Source organism: Pholis gunnellus, assembly GCF_910591455.1.
Source record: "Pholis gunnellus genome assembly, chromosome: 10".
Taxonomy (NCBI): domain Eukaryota; kingdom Metazoa; phylum Chordata; class Actinopteri; order Perciformes; family Pholidae; genus Pholis; species Pholis gunnellus.
The window spans coordinates 15,673,665-15,691,074 of NC_136537.1; the positions used below are offsets into that span (position 1 = coordinate 15,673,665).

General features: G+C 40.7%; 2 protein-coding genes across 2 annotated transcripts in view; both read left to right on the top strand.

Moving 5' to 3' along the window:
- Positions 1-2,740: 2,740 nt before the first annotated feature.
- Positions 2,741-6,685, top strand: rom1b (retinal outer segment membrane protein 1b; the record flags this gene model as incomplete). Its single annotated transcript, XM_079167536.1, has 5 exons — positions 2,741-2,890; positions 3,946-4,188; positions 4,659-4,846; positions 5,351-5,597; positions 6,440-6,685. 5 exons carry the CDS (start codon positions 2,741-2,743, stop codon positions 6,683-6,685), a joined length of 1,074 nt encoding a protein of 357 aa, XP_079023662.1.
- A 10,350-nt stretch (positions 6,686-17,035) lies between these two features.
- Positions 17,036-17,410, top strand: part of ccdc88b (coiled-coil domain containing 88B) — a 28,800-nt gene continuing 28,425 nt past the window's right edge. Inside the window, exons 1-2 of the mRNA XM_079168062.1 lie at positions 17,036-17,157; positions 17,351-17,409. Coding sequence (XP_079024188.1) covers positions 17,112-17,157; positions 17,351-17,409 — 105 coding nt within the window. The 5' untranslated portion in view covers positions 17,036-17,111. The remainder of the gene's footprint in view (positions 17,158-17,350; position 17,410) is intronic.

Below are 17,410 nucleotides of genomic sequence, written 5' to 3' on the forward strand. Positions count from 1 at the left end.
ACATAATTTGGAGTAATCCCTCTTTATATAACATAGAACCAGTTTGGCTCTTCTTAGACCCTGAGCATTAGCTGTACTGCACATGTTACATGCTTGGTGATGTGGTGGATAGCCCAGGGTTCGATTCCCAGGCAAGACGGGCCTTCTGTGTGGCGTCTGCATGTTGTCAGTGTGGGTTCTCTCCGGGTTCCTCGCACAGTCCAAAGACATGCAGCTTTGGTTAATTGAAGACTCTAAATGTCCCGTAGGTGTGAATGTGAGCTTGACAGTTTGTCTGTATCTTTGTGTCAGCCCTGAGAAAGTTTGGCGACCTGTCGAGGGTGCACCCTGCCTTCGCCCAATGTCATCTGAACAGGATAAGTGGTTATAGATAATGGATGTTAAAATATATTTTTCTCAAACCAACACGTTGGATGGACAGTCCGACTGATCAACATCGACATCTCTACTGCAAGAGGGCTGAGCAAGTTTACTCATTGTGTCAATGTGAGCGAGTCGCCTCACAATTTAAAGACATCACTGGAGATGTTATTAATGGAAAAGTGGCAAAAGGAAAATCAATGGATAATACATTGATATGAGGTGAGGGTTTGATTGAGTTTTGTGTTTGGTTTGTTGGGAGAGCTGGGGACACAAGACTGGCTTCAACACGACTACAGCTCTGACTCAGGCTGTCATAAATATTTATAACAACAGTTTAATCCTATTGATCCAGCACCATCAACCCCCCTTCCTATTGCACTGTATACATAATCCCATACAAGCACAAGTCTCCTCTCCAAAGTACTCTCTGTCTCTGTTATCATCCTCCACAAAATCCTTGAGATCATTTTGGGGACAAAAGTCACTTAATTTCAGTTGATAAATTGGTGCACCATCAGTGGATATTGTGGGGCTTTCTCTTTTTGTCATATAGGTTCATACAGCCGTATACAGTTGGGTGTTGTGTTATTGTAATGCCACATCTTAAATACTCCAAGTAGGTTTTCAGTTTTATAAATTTGTAACAGGCTCATTTGTTTTGAATGGATTTGATTTGAGGTCTGTTAGTTGGGTGAAGGAAACATTTTGCAGTAGTGGAAAGTAAAAGTTACATTTTGAAGTATACTTGTGCAGTACTTTCCTTGAATATTTCCATCTTATGCTACATTATACTTCTACTCTACTAAATTTCAGAGGAGAATATTGTACTTTTAACTCAACTACTTATATTAATTTGACAGCCATAGTTAAATGTCTGTGGAATGTCTAGTTGGGGCTCCTCAACACGTTCTCGTCCCAACCCGTCACATACTGACGCTTGGTCAGGACTGTTTGCATCACTTTCTAAGTCAGTGGGTAGCCCAGCGTGTTAAACTAGCATGTTAAACCACAAAAACACTAGCTAGCTATCGTGACCCCTCAGAACTATCTTGTGTACCTTTAGAGGAACCTGATCCCCAGGTTGGGAACCACTGAACTAAACTACCAAACTGTGTATAATAAAGTTTAGCCCCACCTCGACCTGCTACAACAGTAGAATGCTGCCTACTGATGCAAGAGTATTCACAATCTAATAATGTCATAAATAATTATATATCAGTCAGAGGCCATCTTTCTGCAGATTAAGTACTTTTACTTTTGATACTTTAAATACCTTTAGCTATTATTAATACCTCTTTTACTTAAGTAGGATTTTGATTTACTTGAAGTAATGTCACACTGCATTGGTACTTTTACTTAAGTGAATGATCTGATTACTTCTTCTGTTAGTATTTTAAGTCAAATCTGAAAACTTTTGGGCATGTTTCAAGTCTTCCTCTCTTATATTACTGCGTATCTTTGCCTTATTACACAATAAAAACATTTATTGCTGCTAAATTAGATTGACTTTATCTTTACTTATTTCCCACACTCCAACAATCTAATGATGTTGCTCCCATTTAGCCTCAGCTAACTGCGTCTATGTATCTACTCTGTCTCCGAGGCGTCCATAGTGTCCGGCCTGTGCTGATGGGTTTCAGGTAAGTCCACCTGTCATAATAGTCCAGTAGTCCCTCCCATACTATGTGTCTATCAGAACAAGTTTGCTGATCACACACTGGCCTGCTTTCCCATTGGCCTCTGGACTTTAATAGGATCCCAGGGACTCTGTTGGGGGAGATTACGGCTCCAAACTCTCGACTTTGGCCAGTCTCTGTGTCCTCCAACCATGGGAACAGTGGTTTAGGGGGTCACCGCACATGCACAGACCCAGACCCAGAGGGGCGCCATCAAAAGACAACATCACATCAAGAGGAAGGAATCACCTTCAAGCGGGGGCAACGGCGGTGTGACCAATCAACTTTAGGGGAAATCATCATCTCTGGAAAAAGGAATACCTCTTATCTTCCATAATTCGTGATTTAACTGTTATCTGACATTTTCCATGGTACCGCTTCACTGATTTGGATTATAAAATATCTTTTTGGGACAATTTTGGCATCCAAGTGAAAGCTTTTGGATTATCCTCTGAGGTCTACTGTGTCCTTTACCATCTGAGGGATCTACCTGCTTATCCCCTCCACCTGGAACAACTTAGATAAGCTCAACCTGCTAATAACTCATCAAACAACAAGTGCAACATCCTCTTGTGACCTCTTTACATGCAGCTGGCCTCCTCTGGATTGACACTCAATTTTTGACCACAATTGACTGAACTCTTCCTCTCTTTCTCCTCTTCTCGTCTGTCTCTGCGTTGATCGGTGCATGGTAGTGAGCCATGGTGCTGCTGAAGATAAAGTTCACCCAGCAGCGGCGGGTGCATCTGGCCCAGGGCCTGTGGCTGCTGTCCTGGATGGCAGTGTTGTGGGGGGGCGTCATCTTTTGTCTGGGGGTTTACCTTAAGACAGAGTTGCTCCGTAGGGCCGAGGTAGAGAGAGGGAAATACACTCATATGAACACAGATGATTGCAATGTCAACTAAAACGCCAAGCTTGAAAAACACTGGATTGAATTAATTTAAAGTTACACAAACATAGGTTTATATGCTCAGACATTTGCCTTTTCACTGTGGTTGTTTACTGAGTCTGCTGTGCTGCCGCTTATCAGTGACTTTTATTTAAACTTAGCTCTTCAGTTTAATCCACAAATTCAAACACGCAGCACACACAATACCAGTGTAAACATGCGCACAGTGACACTCAGGCACAGTCATGCATGTTAAGTCGTGAGGACATTGTGTATTCAAACGCTAAAAAAAATCAACATTTGTTTCCAAAGTCATTGGAGTTTAATGTGTATTGAATCTAGGTAACGTGACCAGCAGGTGAAGGTCATGGCCTCCACCAGCTGTCATTGAGCCGGATTGATCACTGATTGATTTGGATAGGTTGCATGCAGTGATATCCAGTGGGCTGCACAGGAAAGCTGCAGGCCATGAACACACGCCTTCAGATAGTTATTGATCACCAACAAGAGATTCCATAATCTCTTGGTTGTGTAGCAAAGTACTTGTTAGAAAAATATATAATTTAGACAGTTCGCTTTGCACTTTACCACAGATCATTGACAAACCTGATTATTCCACAGCCAGAGGCTGATGTTATTGTCCTGAACTGACATATGGCTGGATACATATTACAGAATGATTATGTTACAGAATGAGATTTTTAATAATCTTAAAACAACAATGGGGCCAAGGCACTATATGGCTGACAGGCTATTGAAAACGCAGCCAATAATAAACTCTATAATTGGCTTTTGCTGTAACAACGGCAATGAATTAAATTTGTCATCATATTGCCATAGTAGCCTTTGCATCAAGCATATCAGCAGCTAATTGAAGCTCTTGGCTGAATAGATAAGGCTAATTGAATGCAGGATTATTACCTGCTAAAGTGTTTAGAGGAAATGACAAAGTGACCTGCAGTTGGCTGCTGCTCTTGTGGTTAGAATTGTCTTTGACTGTGCTTTTGCTTTCTTGAGGTGATGGACAACACAGAGATCCACGTGGTGCCCAACATCCTGATGATGGTGGGCCTGGCCTCCATCTGCACCAACTGGGTAGCCAGTCGTGTGTGTCAGGACTCCATGGACCCGACTCGCTTCCCCCGTTGGAAGATTCCCCTGCTGGCTTGGTTCGCTGTATCTTCAGTGCTCTGTTGTCTTCTCGTTGCTGTAGTTGTGCTCACATATGCCCTGCAGGGAAGCCTGGAGGAGTCCCTGAAGGTGGGGTCACTATAATGATTGTGACAGTTCAAGAGGTAGAGGAGGTGTCACTAGATGTCTGTCCCATAACAAGATGGTGTTTTCTGATCCTCAAGCAAAACACAAAATGAAACCTGCTGCAGTGAATGAGAGAGACAGCAAACTATCTAAAATAAAAGATGAAAATGGAAGTGTCTCAGATGAAAGTGTCTCAGATGAAGATAAAAAAACTGAACAGAACCAAACTGTTATCAGTATAACACAAAACATTCACCATCACCATGGTCTGGTCATTTTAAATTTATATAATAAATATAATTTATAAAATATGGTGAAGAATTAAAGCTCTCACCCTTGTTTAATGTCTGTTTTCAACAGATATAAACAGAACGCGGCTTCATCTTTGACATACAGTACAATAAAACCATTGTTGAAAACATCCGATAAAGCAAACGCTTCTTTCTCTTTTTCTCCTCTCTCTCCACCCTCAGGTCGGCCTGAGGAATGGTATTCGGTTCTACAAGGACACAGACGTGCCAGGCCGCTGTTATCAGAAAGAAACCATTGATCGTCTGCAGATGGAGTTTCTCTGTTGTGGAAACAACAACTTCAAGGATTGGTTTGAAGTTCAGTGGGTCAGCAACAGATACTTGGACTTCACCTCCAAGGACGTCAAGGAGTGAGTGAATCACAATACAGGGAACAGCAAGTTATGAGATGCAGGGCGGTGGCAGGATGGAAGAAAAGAAATTGGACTGATGAGGGGTTTGCAGGAAAGAGAAGGGAAACCTAGATGAATGACAGATAAGTAGACTTCAGATCGAAAAAGGTCACAGCATAATATAGAGAGGATGGAGGGAGAAAGAGAATGATTTTAAAGTAGAGGAAGAGTGGAATAAAAATAGATCTGGCCTTTACTTTGGAAGAGAATGACAGAAATGGATGGAAAGGTTGATCATGAAGCAAGCAAAGAAAGGTTGGTCAAAGATGAAATGATTGAAAAGGAATGAGTGAGCAGAAAGGTTATGACGTGATGACACTTAAAGAGAGGAGCTGCTCATTTCTCACTAATGCTAAGTGTGTATTGAGCTAAAAGTCAGGCCTTTAAGTTACCTCTCCTCTTACTCTTCCAATCTGTTTCCATTATCTATCTTCTCAATGTCACTCCCTCCTCTGTCTCCAGTCGAATCCGGAGTAACGTGGACGGCCGTTACCTGTTGGATGGCGTTCCTTTCAGCTGCTGTAACCCCACCTCCCCTCGCCCCTGCCTGCGGTACCACCTGACAGATAACAACGCCCACTTCAACTACGATTACCAATCAGAGGAACTCAACCTGTACAGCCGCGGCTGCAGGCAGGCGCTGACCGACTACTACATGGAGCTGATGAACTCAACTGGTCCTGGTGTGGTGTCAGTCATCTTCATACAGGTGGGCTGCATGATGGCATGAACATCAACACACACAGTTATTCTGTCATTTGTGGTAAAGTCACAGAGCGTTCATTTATCTGTCGTAGTGTGGGACAGAATTACAGACACACACACACACACACACACATACAAAAATGTTTTAATAATAATTGTCTCCTGACGCACCTGAAAGAAAACCTCACTGACACACATTGATTTCTGTGTTTTATTCAAACATGTAGTTTCTCTCCTTTGCCAAATACCAGTATTGACAGCACACTCTCAAACAAGACCTCCGGCTGGAGCAGGACACTCATGCACATGTTTAACAGTGCATCATCACACACTGCCTACAGCTAAACAAAAAATCCATTCTTTTAAATGCAGAGGCTCAGCATGGTGTTTTTTGTCGTGGTCCATGATGGCAACAGTTGGCTGCCATGCCAAGAGTTAATGAGGCCTCAAGCTGAGCTGTGGTTAATGTCTGAATCTCAAGCAATATGTACTGTATAGCCAAAAGACGAAAATTAGAAGATTACTTTATTGGAAACATAGAATCTTTTTGTGTTTGAAGTGGCTCAAACTGACAACAAATCTGCATAGTTAAGAGCAATATGTGCAAATATGTAACTATCAGTTTTATGACAGTCAGAATTCACGACCTTTAGAATATATTTGCAGCCAGAAAATGTCAAGACTTCCTTTTTATGATATCAATGTCAATAAATCTGTGATATAACATGAGGGACAGAAAGTTGATGCTTTCTGTGAGCAGATGAGACCATTTGACCTTCTCCTTAGGTGACAATTACCAAATGAGATGCAGTTTTTACTTAATTTTCATTGCTTCTTTCTGTCCAGCTGTCAGTGCTTCTGAGCCTGCGGTACCTGCAGACGGCTGTGGAAACAGCCATGGTTCTGGAGGACCCAGAGGGCGACAGCGAGGGTTATCTCCTGGAGAAGGGTGTGAAAGAAACCATTGAGGACCTCAAAACCAATGCCCTCACCATCCTAAAGTTTGGGCAGGTTGACCCCAACGCCGCCGATGGGTCCTCTGAGGCTGCAGACGTCGAGAAAGATGAGAAGGATGCGCCTCCTGCCAGTTAGAGGGGAAGAAATGTTGAGCTGAGGGGGAAGTGATAGTTTCTTGGTTGTGTGAATTGGCAGGTGGCGGGTAAAACACCTTCACCGCAACTCCCCCGCACATGGTCAAAACAAGGCAATAAATAGGGAATCTTATCAGGCCCTGCACAGACACCAAAACACCTCCTCTGTGAAGGACCTCATGAACCATCAGAGAACCTGGCGAGGAGATGTGAAGTACTTTTTGTGGTAACTAGAAGTAAGTGCATTCACTTTAAAGGGGTGTAGCGTTCACACACACAATGACACATATTTAACACATTTTGACATTTGGCTCAAAACTGGAAAAGCCATCACATGATGCTGAAATTCATTCCATGAGCACTGTATTATTCATCTCACGGCTGTAGAGTTATTAAACTGCAATGAAATGCTTAAGAACCTGTTAAAATGGCACATTAATTAAAGGTAGAAGTTTTTGACTGCTTTGTAGTGTTGGCTTCCATTTGTACAATAAGTAAGATAATATGGGTTATCTGAGTTCAGTCAGGAGAGTTGGATTAAGTGTGTGTGTGTATGTGTGTGCGTGAGTGTGGTGCCCTATATGAAGCTGTCATCTTGTCTATTCTGGCAGCTCAGAAACAATCTGATAATCCTGATGTGGTTAATCCCAGAACTGCTGCACAAGCAGTATCAGCACACACGCCGTCATTCAGGGACAGACAAAGCACACTGATACAAGATGTTGGAAGTTATTTTATAAAGCAAAACATTTTTCGAATGCTTTTTATTTGCAAAGAATATAGCATTGTGATCTGTCCTAGCTATCCACTGTGTGCTCATTCTTCTTCAATAAAACTCTATCACAGAATAAGGTCAGTGAATGTTTTATTTTAGCAGATAAACATGCTTTCAGTGGTTGCAGAAAGACATGCTTTTTAATTAGAAAATGTGGTTTTAGTCTTAGTCATGTCCTTCAAAACTGTCAACAATTCAATTATTTATATTACAGTAGCACAATGGGAAGTAAAAGGTTACGTATGGTAGTTTCTTTGTATAAGTAATATTACAAAGTCAATAGCCTTTACAAATCGATTTTTTTTAATGAATTAATGACTATGCATTAAAAAAAGAAAACAAACACAATTTCTATTTACTTCTACAAATGTAAGATTAGTAATTAAGTGAACTTGTGTACATACAAAGGAGTCCACTATTGCGCGCATACCATCAAAGATAAATCAGATAGTTAGATATTGAGAAAGAATTATGTTATATGTCAACAAATCCACGTCACAGCTAGGACTCTCTACAAAATGACGCATATCGTACTGCAGATGCAGAGATCATTTCTTAAAATAATGTTCACTGCACAGGAAGTGCAGCACCTAAATTAAAGACGGGCTGCTTGGTTACACTTCCCTCTCGTGATTTTGTTATAGAAATAATGATGTAATGCATCACTTTTAAAATGGGCAACAAGGCACTTTCATTTGAAACCACCGGAGTTCGCTGTTGCACAGTGCTTGAATCTGGCTTTAATATTGTGTGGAAATGGAACAATAATGCACTACAACTTCAAGGTAATAACTCCAGTCTAAACCTTCGTCATTTTCCCCGGAGAACATCAAGTTATTGACCAGAAATAATACAGATGCAAACATTTCCATTTAGCCGGTTGTACATACAGATGACATTCATTCAAAAGGTGTCCAGTATACTAAATTAGGTCTGCTGTCATATTGTGTAAAGCGCACAACAGAGAAAATGAGGCCCAAATCTCCAGCGTTCAAATCCAGATTATCTGTCTCACAAAACCCAACGCGCGTTTTTATGATTTTTTTTGTATATTATTAGTCATATAATAAAGAGATCTGTGTAGGTTAAAGCCAATGTGTGGAGGGCGTGTGAAGATGTCGGCTCAACAAAAAAAAACAAAAAAAAACGCAACATGTGCCTCTTGAATATTCCGGTGTGGTTTTGCAATGAAACTAACTGTCACACAGTCAGAGAGGAAGAGACAGCGAGCTGAACGAAGGGGAAGGGCCGCAGAAATGTCAAACTACTTCACTTGACGAACGATGGCTTCTCTGTATTTGATTCATTACTACATACATAGTGTTGATAGTATTTTTAATTAGCTTTCTTCTGTAGTGTTACACAGCCCTCGTAACACAATGGACTCTAACATTATGGAGATAATAGAAGAATTCATGGAAAGTGCGTTGGCGCAATGGGTACGTCATTTATCATTTATCACTTCCAGTTAGAGAAAAAGGTCATCATTTCTAGAGGCAGAGAGGAAAATAAAACAGGCCGATTGTGTGGAAACTGTGTAGAAATCCGCCTTGGACAATGAACGGTGCTGCAGTTATTTCCAGTCACAAATATTTACGACATTGTATCTTTCAGAGCAGCCCGCTTTCCAGTTCTATTCACCCAAATAACTATAAATAAGAGTTGAATAAACAACAAAAAATAGCATATTGCTTTCTGGCTGTTGTATACAACAAAACAAGCACAGCTACTTCTCCTTTTGGCAGCTTCCCTTGCCTCTTGTTGACCAGCCGTTTTTTTTTTTTTTGCCTCTAACGCCTCGATACTTCCGTGTCCTTGGGCTGTTTTGTGTACGTAAGAGAATACAGTCACTTAAAATCAGTTGAGGATTTGTTGCACTTGTAACAGACTGGATTTCCAGCTGAGTTTTCCACACGGGAAACCAAACAGCCAAAGGGGATATTCCCCCCATTCTGGTCAATGAACAGTATTTACATCATCACGTAATACTGTGCCGAGCCTTGTGGGGATGTTCTCTTAATTGTTGGGGGGGGGGGTTCACAGGTCAGGTGCAACTGGATGCCTCCAGCTGGGAGAGCTTTAATATTTGCTCAAGGGCTCTTCAGCAGTGCGGTCATTCACTGACATGATATGTCGAAGGACACCCGCTGCCGCCCTGTTTACCCTGTCACACAGGGTCTCTGGCTGCTCTGCCTCACCTTATCAGCTGAACCAACTCGAGCTTGTTACTCTGTTTACCGACAGTGCAGTTTTTAGAAGGTGCAGGTGGGAATAAACCTCATTATATTGCAGTTTGCATTGGCACAGCTCTTCTTAGCAGAGAGATAGAGAGAGAGAGAGAGAGAGAGAGAGAGAGAGATACCTTGGCTGCCGTCCTGCTTGGCTGCCTGTCACTGTGAAGTGTTTCCCAGTGTGAGAGCACAGATCCCACCTGTCCAGACAGGTGCACCGACTCAAGTGGCTTCCTGTGTGAAAATGTTTGCACCTCTCCATCTCTCTCCTTATCTCTCTCTCTCTCTCTGTGTCTCTCTCTCTCTCTCTCAGTACCTTCTTTCTGCTACTGTCTGTCCTCCTTGTCTTTGTCGACCTCCTGGTACACACACACACACACACACACACACACACACACACACACACACACACACACACACACACACAACATAATCCCTCCCTGTCTCTTGCAGGTTCAGCTGTTTGAGAAGATGGTGGAGAGGGAGGACGGTGTACCGCTCTACAGCCAGTACATGGAAGTAAACTCAATTCCTCAAAGTGCCCGGGATCGTTACATGAGGCTGACCAATGGGATATTCCTCAATGAGATCATGAGGATCATGTAAGATTGATCAAGATTTTCTTGCTTCATTGCCTTGCAGCCATAATACAGACTACAAGACAAAGGACGACATTTCCGAGTCAATCTGTGATGCAAGAGGCCCATTTGAGCTTGATTTAAAAATCAAAACAGCCATTTTGGGAAAATGTTAATGTAGAAAACCGAAAAAAATAAATGTGTGTAACCTTGCAGTTAGTTGCAAAAATTGGCCTTGGCTTTATTAATTAATAGGCTTAAAAATGCAGAAATGGCCCGCAACTCATTCTCCCACTAAACTTTAAGCCTATTTTTGATTGAAAAATCGTTTAAAAGCAACTTTCTTTTAGATAGGTTGATTGCCATGACATTTAGTACAGACATTCATGTTCCACAGAAGATGAATCTTGACCTATAGCGCCACCATTAACATCTGTGCTTTTCAATGAAACTTGCCATATATATACAATATACTGTATATAGTCCAATTCTGTTCTTTTATGTCCAAATACCTTCCCACCTAATGACATTGCCTTTGTGTTTATTGCTCATTAGCATGCTAGCATTAGCTTTTAGCTCAGTACAGCCTTTCAGAGCTGCTAACAGCTGTAGATTCTTAGTCCTGTTCTTTACTTGGATAGGATTTGAGAAACACGCGTCACGTTCTCTTTTATAACCTCACATTGTTTTAGATAATAAATACACGTAGGACCTCTACATATCATGAAATGAAGTTCAAACCTTTTCTCTCTCAACAGACAAGATGTGAGTCAGTATTTGCCAACCAGCTGATTCATTTGGCCCGACCTAAGCCATGTTATTTCAACAAATAATTGCACGTGGATTCCCACAGCCTGCTTCTCAGGCTCATTAAAATTGTATTCACTCTGCTTAAATGCACTGTTGCATGAGGACTTCTCATTTGGAGAATCGTGCGCTGGGCCGTTTGATCAAAGCTGCTTTAAATACACACATTGTATCTTTTCTGTGTTTGTCCCAGAGACCCCAACCCCAAGGTGGAGCGGCTGTACGACAGCGAGAGAGATGATCACATGCTGAGAGTTCAGAACTTTTCTATTTTAAATCGACACATCAGAGCCTTCTACCAGGTAGGGGAGAGTTACAGGGGGGAGGAGGTTAAGATCAAGGTAAGAGATAATCAGGAACAAAATCTGGACTGATGTTTGAAAATCAACAGAAAGAGAAAAGAAGAAAAAAACATTTTCGCTAGGATGTGTTGAAGACAAAAACAGAGCTAAAGGAAGATTGTATATTGGACTTTCATTTATCAGGAAGACAGAAACACAATTGTCTGCTGGATATATAGGCGACTGCTAACACAGATCACCTGTCTGTGTTGTGTTTACAGCTCGTTGTGCTGACATCAAGTGGCCAATTAATCAACTAGAAAGGTGCCCTCAGTAGAGTGCAGATCTCTGCCAGGTGTGTCTCCAACGACCACTGCTATATTGTGTGATTGAACGAGTACAACCCACAATTGGCTTACCCCTTCGTCTAGACACCAATGCGCTGCAAGGCGTCGTAAAATACACTTCATTCAAACTCAAAGACAAGTGTCGATGAATGCAGGCAAGTCATCGTATGAGACACGTTATACAATTTTGCCCAAACACAACACAAAGGTAAATTCATCAAGCTGTCTGCCTACTCCAGCAGCGGCTGAGTTGCGGAAAGGTACAGCAATGTGTGTACTGGTAGTTCCGTTAGCTGTTAGTGGTTAGCAGTTAGCCAAACACACCATCCATTCCGTTAGCTGTTAGCCTTACACACCGCAAACTGTTATCCCCTCTCTGTGGGTGCAGAGAAAACATTGTTGTAAAAAGTCAGAAACCTTTGATGTTACTCAACTTGTTAAACACACTTGAAGACATTTTTTTTTACATCTGGGCTTATTTGCTTTCTTGCATAACTGAGAGCATTGATATCACTGTTGTGTCTATCTGTTGAAGTTATGAAGCTACACCCAGCAATCAGCTAGCTTAGCTTGGCGCGTAGATTGGATACAGAGGGAAACGGTTAGCCTGACTCTGACAATCAATAATTAACATGTCATATATGTTTTGTTTTATCCGTATATAGAAGTGTAAATATGACTCCCTGGAGTCTCAGACTTGATAGAGTGTATAAGTAAAACCTCAACAAAGCTTAATTGGATATTTTGATACCATGTCAAACTCTGGCATAAATATCTCAGCAGTAATGTAAGGTAATACTGAGGCAGAGACACACACTAAACAAGGATTGAGCTCCGTCTAAAATGTTTTTTTTTTTAAAAGATGTCTTGAATAGCTTTGTTCGCTTTCTGTAGCATTTCCAGCCAAAAAAAAACAACACACGCAAAAAAAAAACACTGGTATTATGCTATTTTGTGGGTGGACTGAAATGACCCTCAGCCCATTATGAATAGAAAAGTCTTGTTAAAAAAAGTTTAAATATCCTTCTAAAACATGACTCGGGGCCACACCAAATGGTGAGGAAGAGAGGGCGAACGAGCAGGGCTGGAGAAGCAGTTGTCTAGCTGTAAGGTAGTAAAAACAAGAGGGCATGATGAAGCTCAACACACGAACATTTTGCTCAAGGATATTGTAAGTTTGAAGTCCATGCAGGGGGTGACGCATCATTTGCACGAAAGAGAAAGAGATAAAACACAGAAAATGTCCGTCCTCAGTAGACGTGTCACTGCTTAATATCAGGCAAATGGGGTGAGCAAAAGTGGAGGAGCTGCAGTCGTGGTTAGGGGGTTGAGGAAGGAAAGTGAATACAAATCAAATAGCAGTATTGTGTATTTCATATTGTGCATTATAGGCGCCTGTAGCCATGGAGGAAATTACACAATTCTTTCCTCGGAGAACGATTCAAAGGCTTCTGTTCTCAGCAAAAGAAAACCTCCCCAAGCACTAGTCAGGTGGACTGAACATGCGTTGCTAAGCTTGTCACACAATATAAAAAACTCAAGTCTATAAGGTTTCACTTCCTAATTTTCAGTGAATCACTAATGTCCCTTGAAAGCTCAGACAGCAGAAGACGCCAGCGATAATTGGGAAGCTCATATCAGTCGGCGTTACACTACAATTTCACCTGATGCACTCAGAATAGGCTCCACTGTCTCTGTGGACGTTAAGTTCCACATTGGTCGTGGTTTTATTTCTTGCCGCCTTTTTTGGAGGTTTTTTTGCTTTGTACGTGTTTAAGTGTGTTTGTGGTTGTGTGTGTGTGTGTGTGTGTGAGGCGAAAGATACATTGACAAGAGCGTGGTGAGTGTAAGCCACAGCAATAGTCTGCTGCCTGGTAGGACTTCATTTTCTCTGTTGTGATCTCATCTTCCCTCTTATGATACAATAAGAGATAGAGATAATACGGATAGTGAGCTATAGATGATACGGGCATGTGCCATTTAAACACACTATGTGGCAGTTATCATTGTACTCTGATCTTTGGGCTATTGTATTATTTTTCATACTGTTCTGTTCTATTTTATTCCACTCTCTTGTTTGACAACTCATCTTGCTCTATTCCATTCTATTGGTGGTATTCTAGTTGAGTTTGTTTGTTGTATTCTATTCTATCTGTCTATTCTGTTCTATTCTATCCTATCATGTTAGTTCTATTCTATGGTATTCTATTGGTTCTATTCTATACTATCCTGTTTGGTTGAGTTGATTATTTTCTATTCTATTCTATTTGTTCCATTCTATTCTATGGTGTCCTGTTTGTTCTATTCTGTTGTTCTATTAGGTTCTAATCTATTTGTTCTATTCTGTATGTTCTGTTCTATCTATTCTATATTATCCTGTTTGTTCTATGCCATTTTTTTCTATTCTATTTGTTAAATTATGTTACATTCTATTATTTTCTGTTCTATTCATATAGAATATATACACCTGTTTATTCTGTTCTATTCTTTTTTGTTGTTGTTCTATTGTATTTTTCCTACCCCCTCCTGTTTGTTTTGTTCAATTTTGTGTAGTATTATGCTCTGTTGTGTTTTGTTCTATCATTTTCAATTTTATTCTATTCTGTTATGTTCCATTATATTGTATTGTATTGTGTTTTATTGTATTCCAATCCATGTCTCTGACTGGTGACACTTAGTATTCATCTGTGTGTTAATGGGAATCTAAATGTTAAATTCTCTTGCCTTCTAATTTATTGAGCCTCTACAATTAAAGATCCCTGTCCTCAGAAAACCGTATAATTCTAAGGCTCCTGAATATCCAATAAATTATTTTTGAATTAACATAAAAATATAGAGATGAAATCTGGTTTGCACATGTGAATAAAGGCAAAGAAAAGATAGAGGAAAAGAGAGACAGCCAACAGAAGAACTGAAAATCAAAACCAGCTCCAATCCAAACAGCATAAAGTTGAATTATTGATAGAAAGATAGAATTTGGGAAAGATAATGTTGCAGATGGATTTTAATTCTCTTCAGCGCTGCAGCCAGCAGCTTGATGACAAATGTTATTCCAAATTCAGGACTACTTTATATAACAGTAGATTATTTTCAGAGGCAGACTCACTGAGGGATAAAGGCTAATTTCCCATTTATTGCTATGATGTCACCGGAAAAATAAATGAACCTTGAGAGAAGCTTTGTCTGAAAATCATAACAACAACAAGTACAAATCATATTGTTAATCTCTGCAGGTTGTATAACGGCACCAAATGATAAAATATAGTGCAGGACAGGTTTGAGCAAACACCAACCCATTAAGTATTTTGGCTGTGTGATTTGAGGATCTTAACAATAGTAATGTCCTACATGCCCCGAAGGAGCACACACTTCTGCTTTGCTGCACATGGCTTCTAATGCCAAGCTCACACAGGATGGAGTTGCAGAAGAAAGTGCCTGCCTCTTGGTACATTGCCTTTCTCATTGTATACAGTTTATAAATTAAAGTAAGAGAGAGCTGTAATTGTGACTTCCTTCTGGGGATTTTTCTCCGATGGATCGCAGGAGGATGTAAACAGGCTTTCAGTGCGGTTGGGAGAGGAGCTAGCCAACATCGGAATGTGGCTCTTTGACAGAAACATTTTTAATTAACAGAGATATTGTTCGATGATCTAGTAAGTAAAGTAATAAAGTATCAGTCGGCTGACTTTGCTGAAATTCTTTTAGCGAAGTCATCTGTCTGATTGCACTAGATGGTAATGGAGGAGGAGCAAAGCACTGCAGGTCCACATGACAAATACTTGTATTTGCTGCCAGAAAAGCCAGGTTTCTGGAACCCGGGATGTTGGTGGCGTCTGCCATCCAGCTTGATTAAACGTCATTTAGAATCTGCCAAGAGATTTGTCCAAGATCTTGAAGCAGGAAATACAACTCGCTGAAACAAGCTGACCACAGTGTTGGAGACCTGAATCACCACTTTTACAGAACCATAGAAACATCCAGATTATTTTGATTCTTAACTTTAAGATATATTTGCTTTAGTTAATACTATTTTAACATTTTTAATTCAGAAACAACTAGCATGTCTGTATTAAAAACAAAACCCTCAGGTAAGATGATACAGTGTCATGTAAGCTACATTTTTACAGTATAGCATGCATGCCTACCGTCATCGTTACATCAAACCAGTACACCAATTTCCTACCAGTGTTATAATTGTCCCAACATAGAAATATTAACAACATAAGTCATTTAGAGTACTTAAAAAAGACTATTTCCTGAACCCATGCAAACCTTCCTCTGTACTCCAGTCGACATGGTACAGTCTGAGTTCCCCCTACTACAAAACCAATTGGAAGCTCTCACTTCCTGTTTGGCAGTTTGGAACCAGGTAGTATGGATGAGATCCAATTTACAAAACGTGTGGTTGATTGAAGTTGCATGAATGAATTTGAATGAAATGTATTTTTTTTAAATACAACACATTGACTGTGCTCCTGATAAAGTCCAACTTCTCATGTTGAGTTATGAATTGGCCCACTCAGTGAATGCTCCAGTAAAGCTGGTCTAATCCTGACCAGGTTTAAGTAGATGCATTTTCTTTGGTAGTGGCAGAGTAGAGGTGAGAGGAGAGGAGCGATGACAGACTAGAACCAGGTACTTTGCAATTATATGATTAGTGTCTTCAACTCCTTGGCCGACAGGATGCTCTATTCTTTAATACATTTAATTATTAAAGAATTGTGACCAAGATATATTCTGAGCTGGATATTTTACAGTTTTACAATAAACTGTGGCAGACAAACACTGTTTCTTACTAAATGTCATCATGCTGGTTGCATTTCCCTACTGCAATAGTTATCAGCTAACAGATCACTACTGATACATCTGTGAGCAGCTAAAAACATCCAGTAATAAAAGCCAGAGTAATGTCGCGGTCAGGCTCTAGTAAATCATTTGTTAGCTGCAGTAATCTTTGGTTTGTTGCTGGTAATGGGTTCTGGTTGTGCTCTGTACATTGTTAATGTGCCGTGCTGGCATTGCTGTCACATTACTTATAATATGCATATCCTTTAACCACAAGGGGAACAGTAAAATCAGGGATTTTGTTACAAGAGTGTTATTCAATCATCATATCTTTCTTAAAGTTTCTATTACGTCTCGAGAATACTGAGAATGAGCTCTACTGAAAAAATCTAATATAAAGACTCCTTGAACTGGAAGGACGAACGAAAAGTCACTCTTATCAGATATCAGCTCTTTGTTTACACCACAAACTGCAGGAGGCTGGTGGAAAGTCTTTCTGCTGTTGTTTATCTTGGCTCACTGTGGGCAGACAGAAAGACAGGACGGGTCGGCCGATCACTCAAGTTTTTTTGTTTCTTTACTCTTATTCTGCTCATCAGGAGGACCTGCAGCAGTTGATACTGATGCCTCTCCCAAACATTGCCATTCTGGGGCAGGACCCCATAACAGGTACAAGATAACCACACAATCCTATCAGTGCCATATCTTTCAACAGCAAGAAAGTAATTATACTTTATATATGAGTCCATATCTCTGCTATCTGCGAGACACATTAAGGTGATAACAGAGGATGGTGTTGGGGGGGGGGTGGAGATGATGATGATGGTGATGATAATGATGACAGTTATTTCTCTGTTCTCAGAGGCAGCCGTGGAAGAGCTCAGGCGACTGCTCCTGCTCTTACTAGGATGTGCTGTGCAGG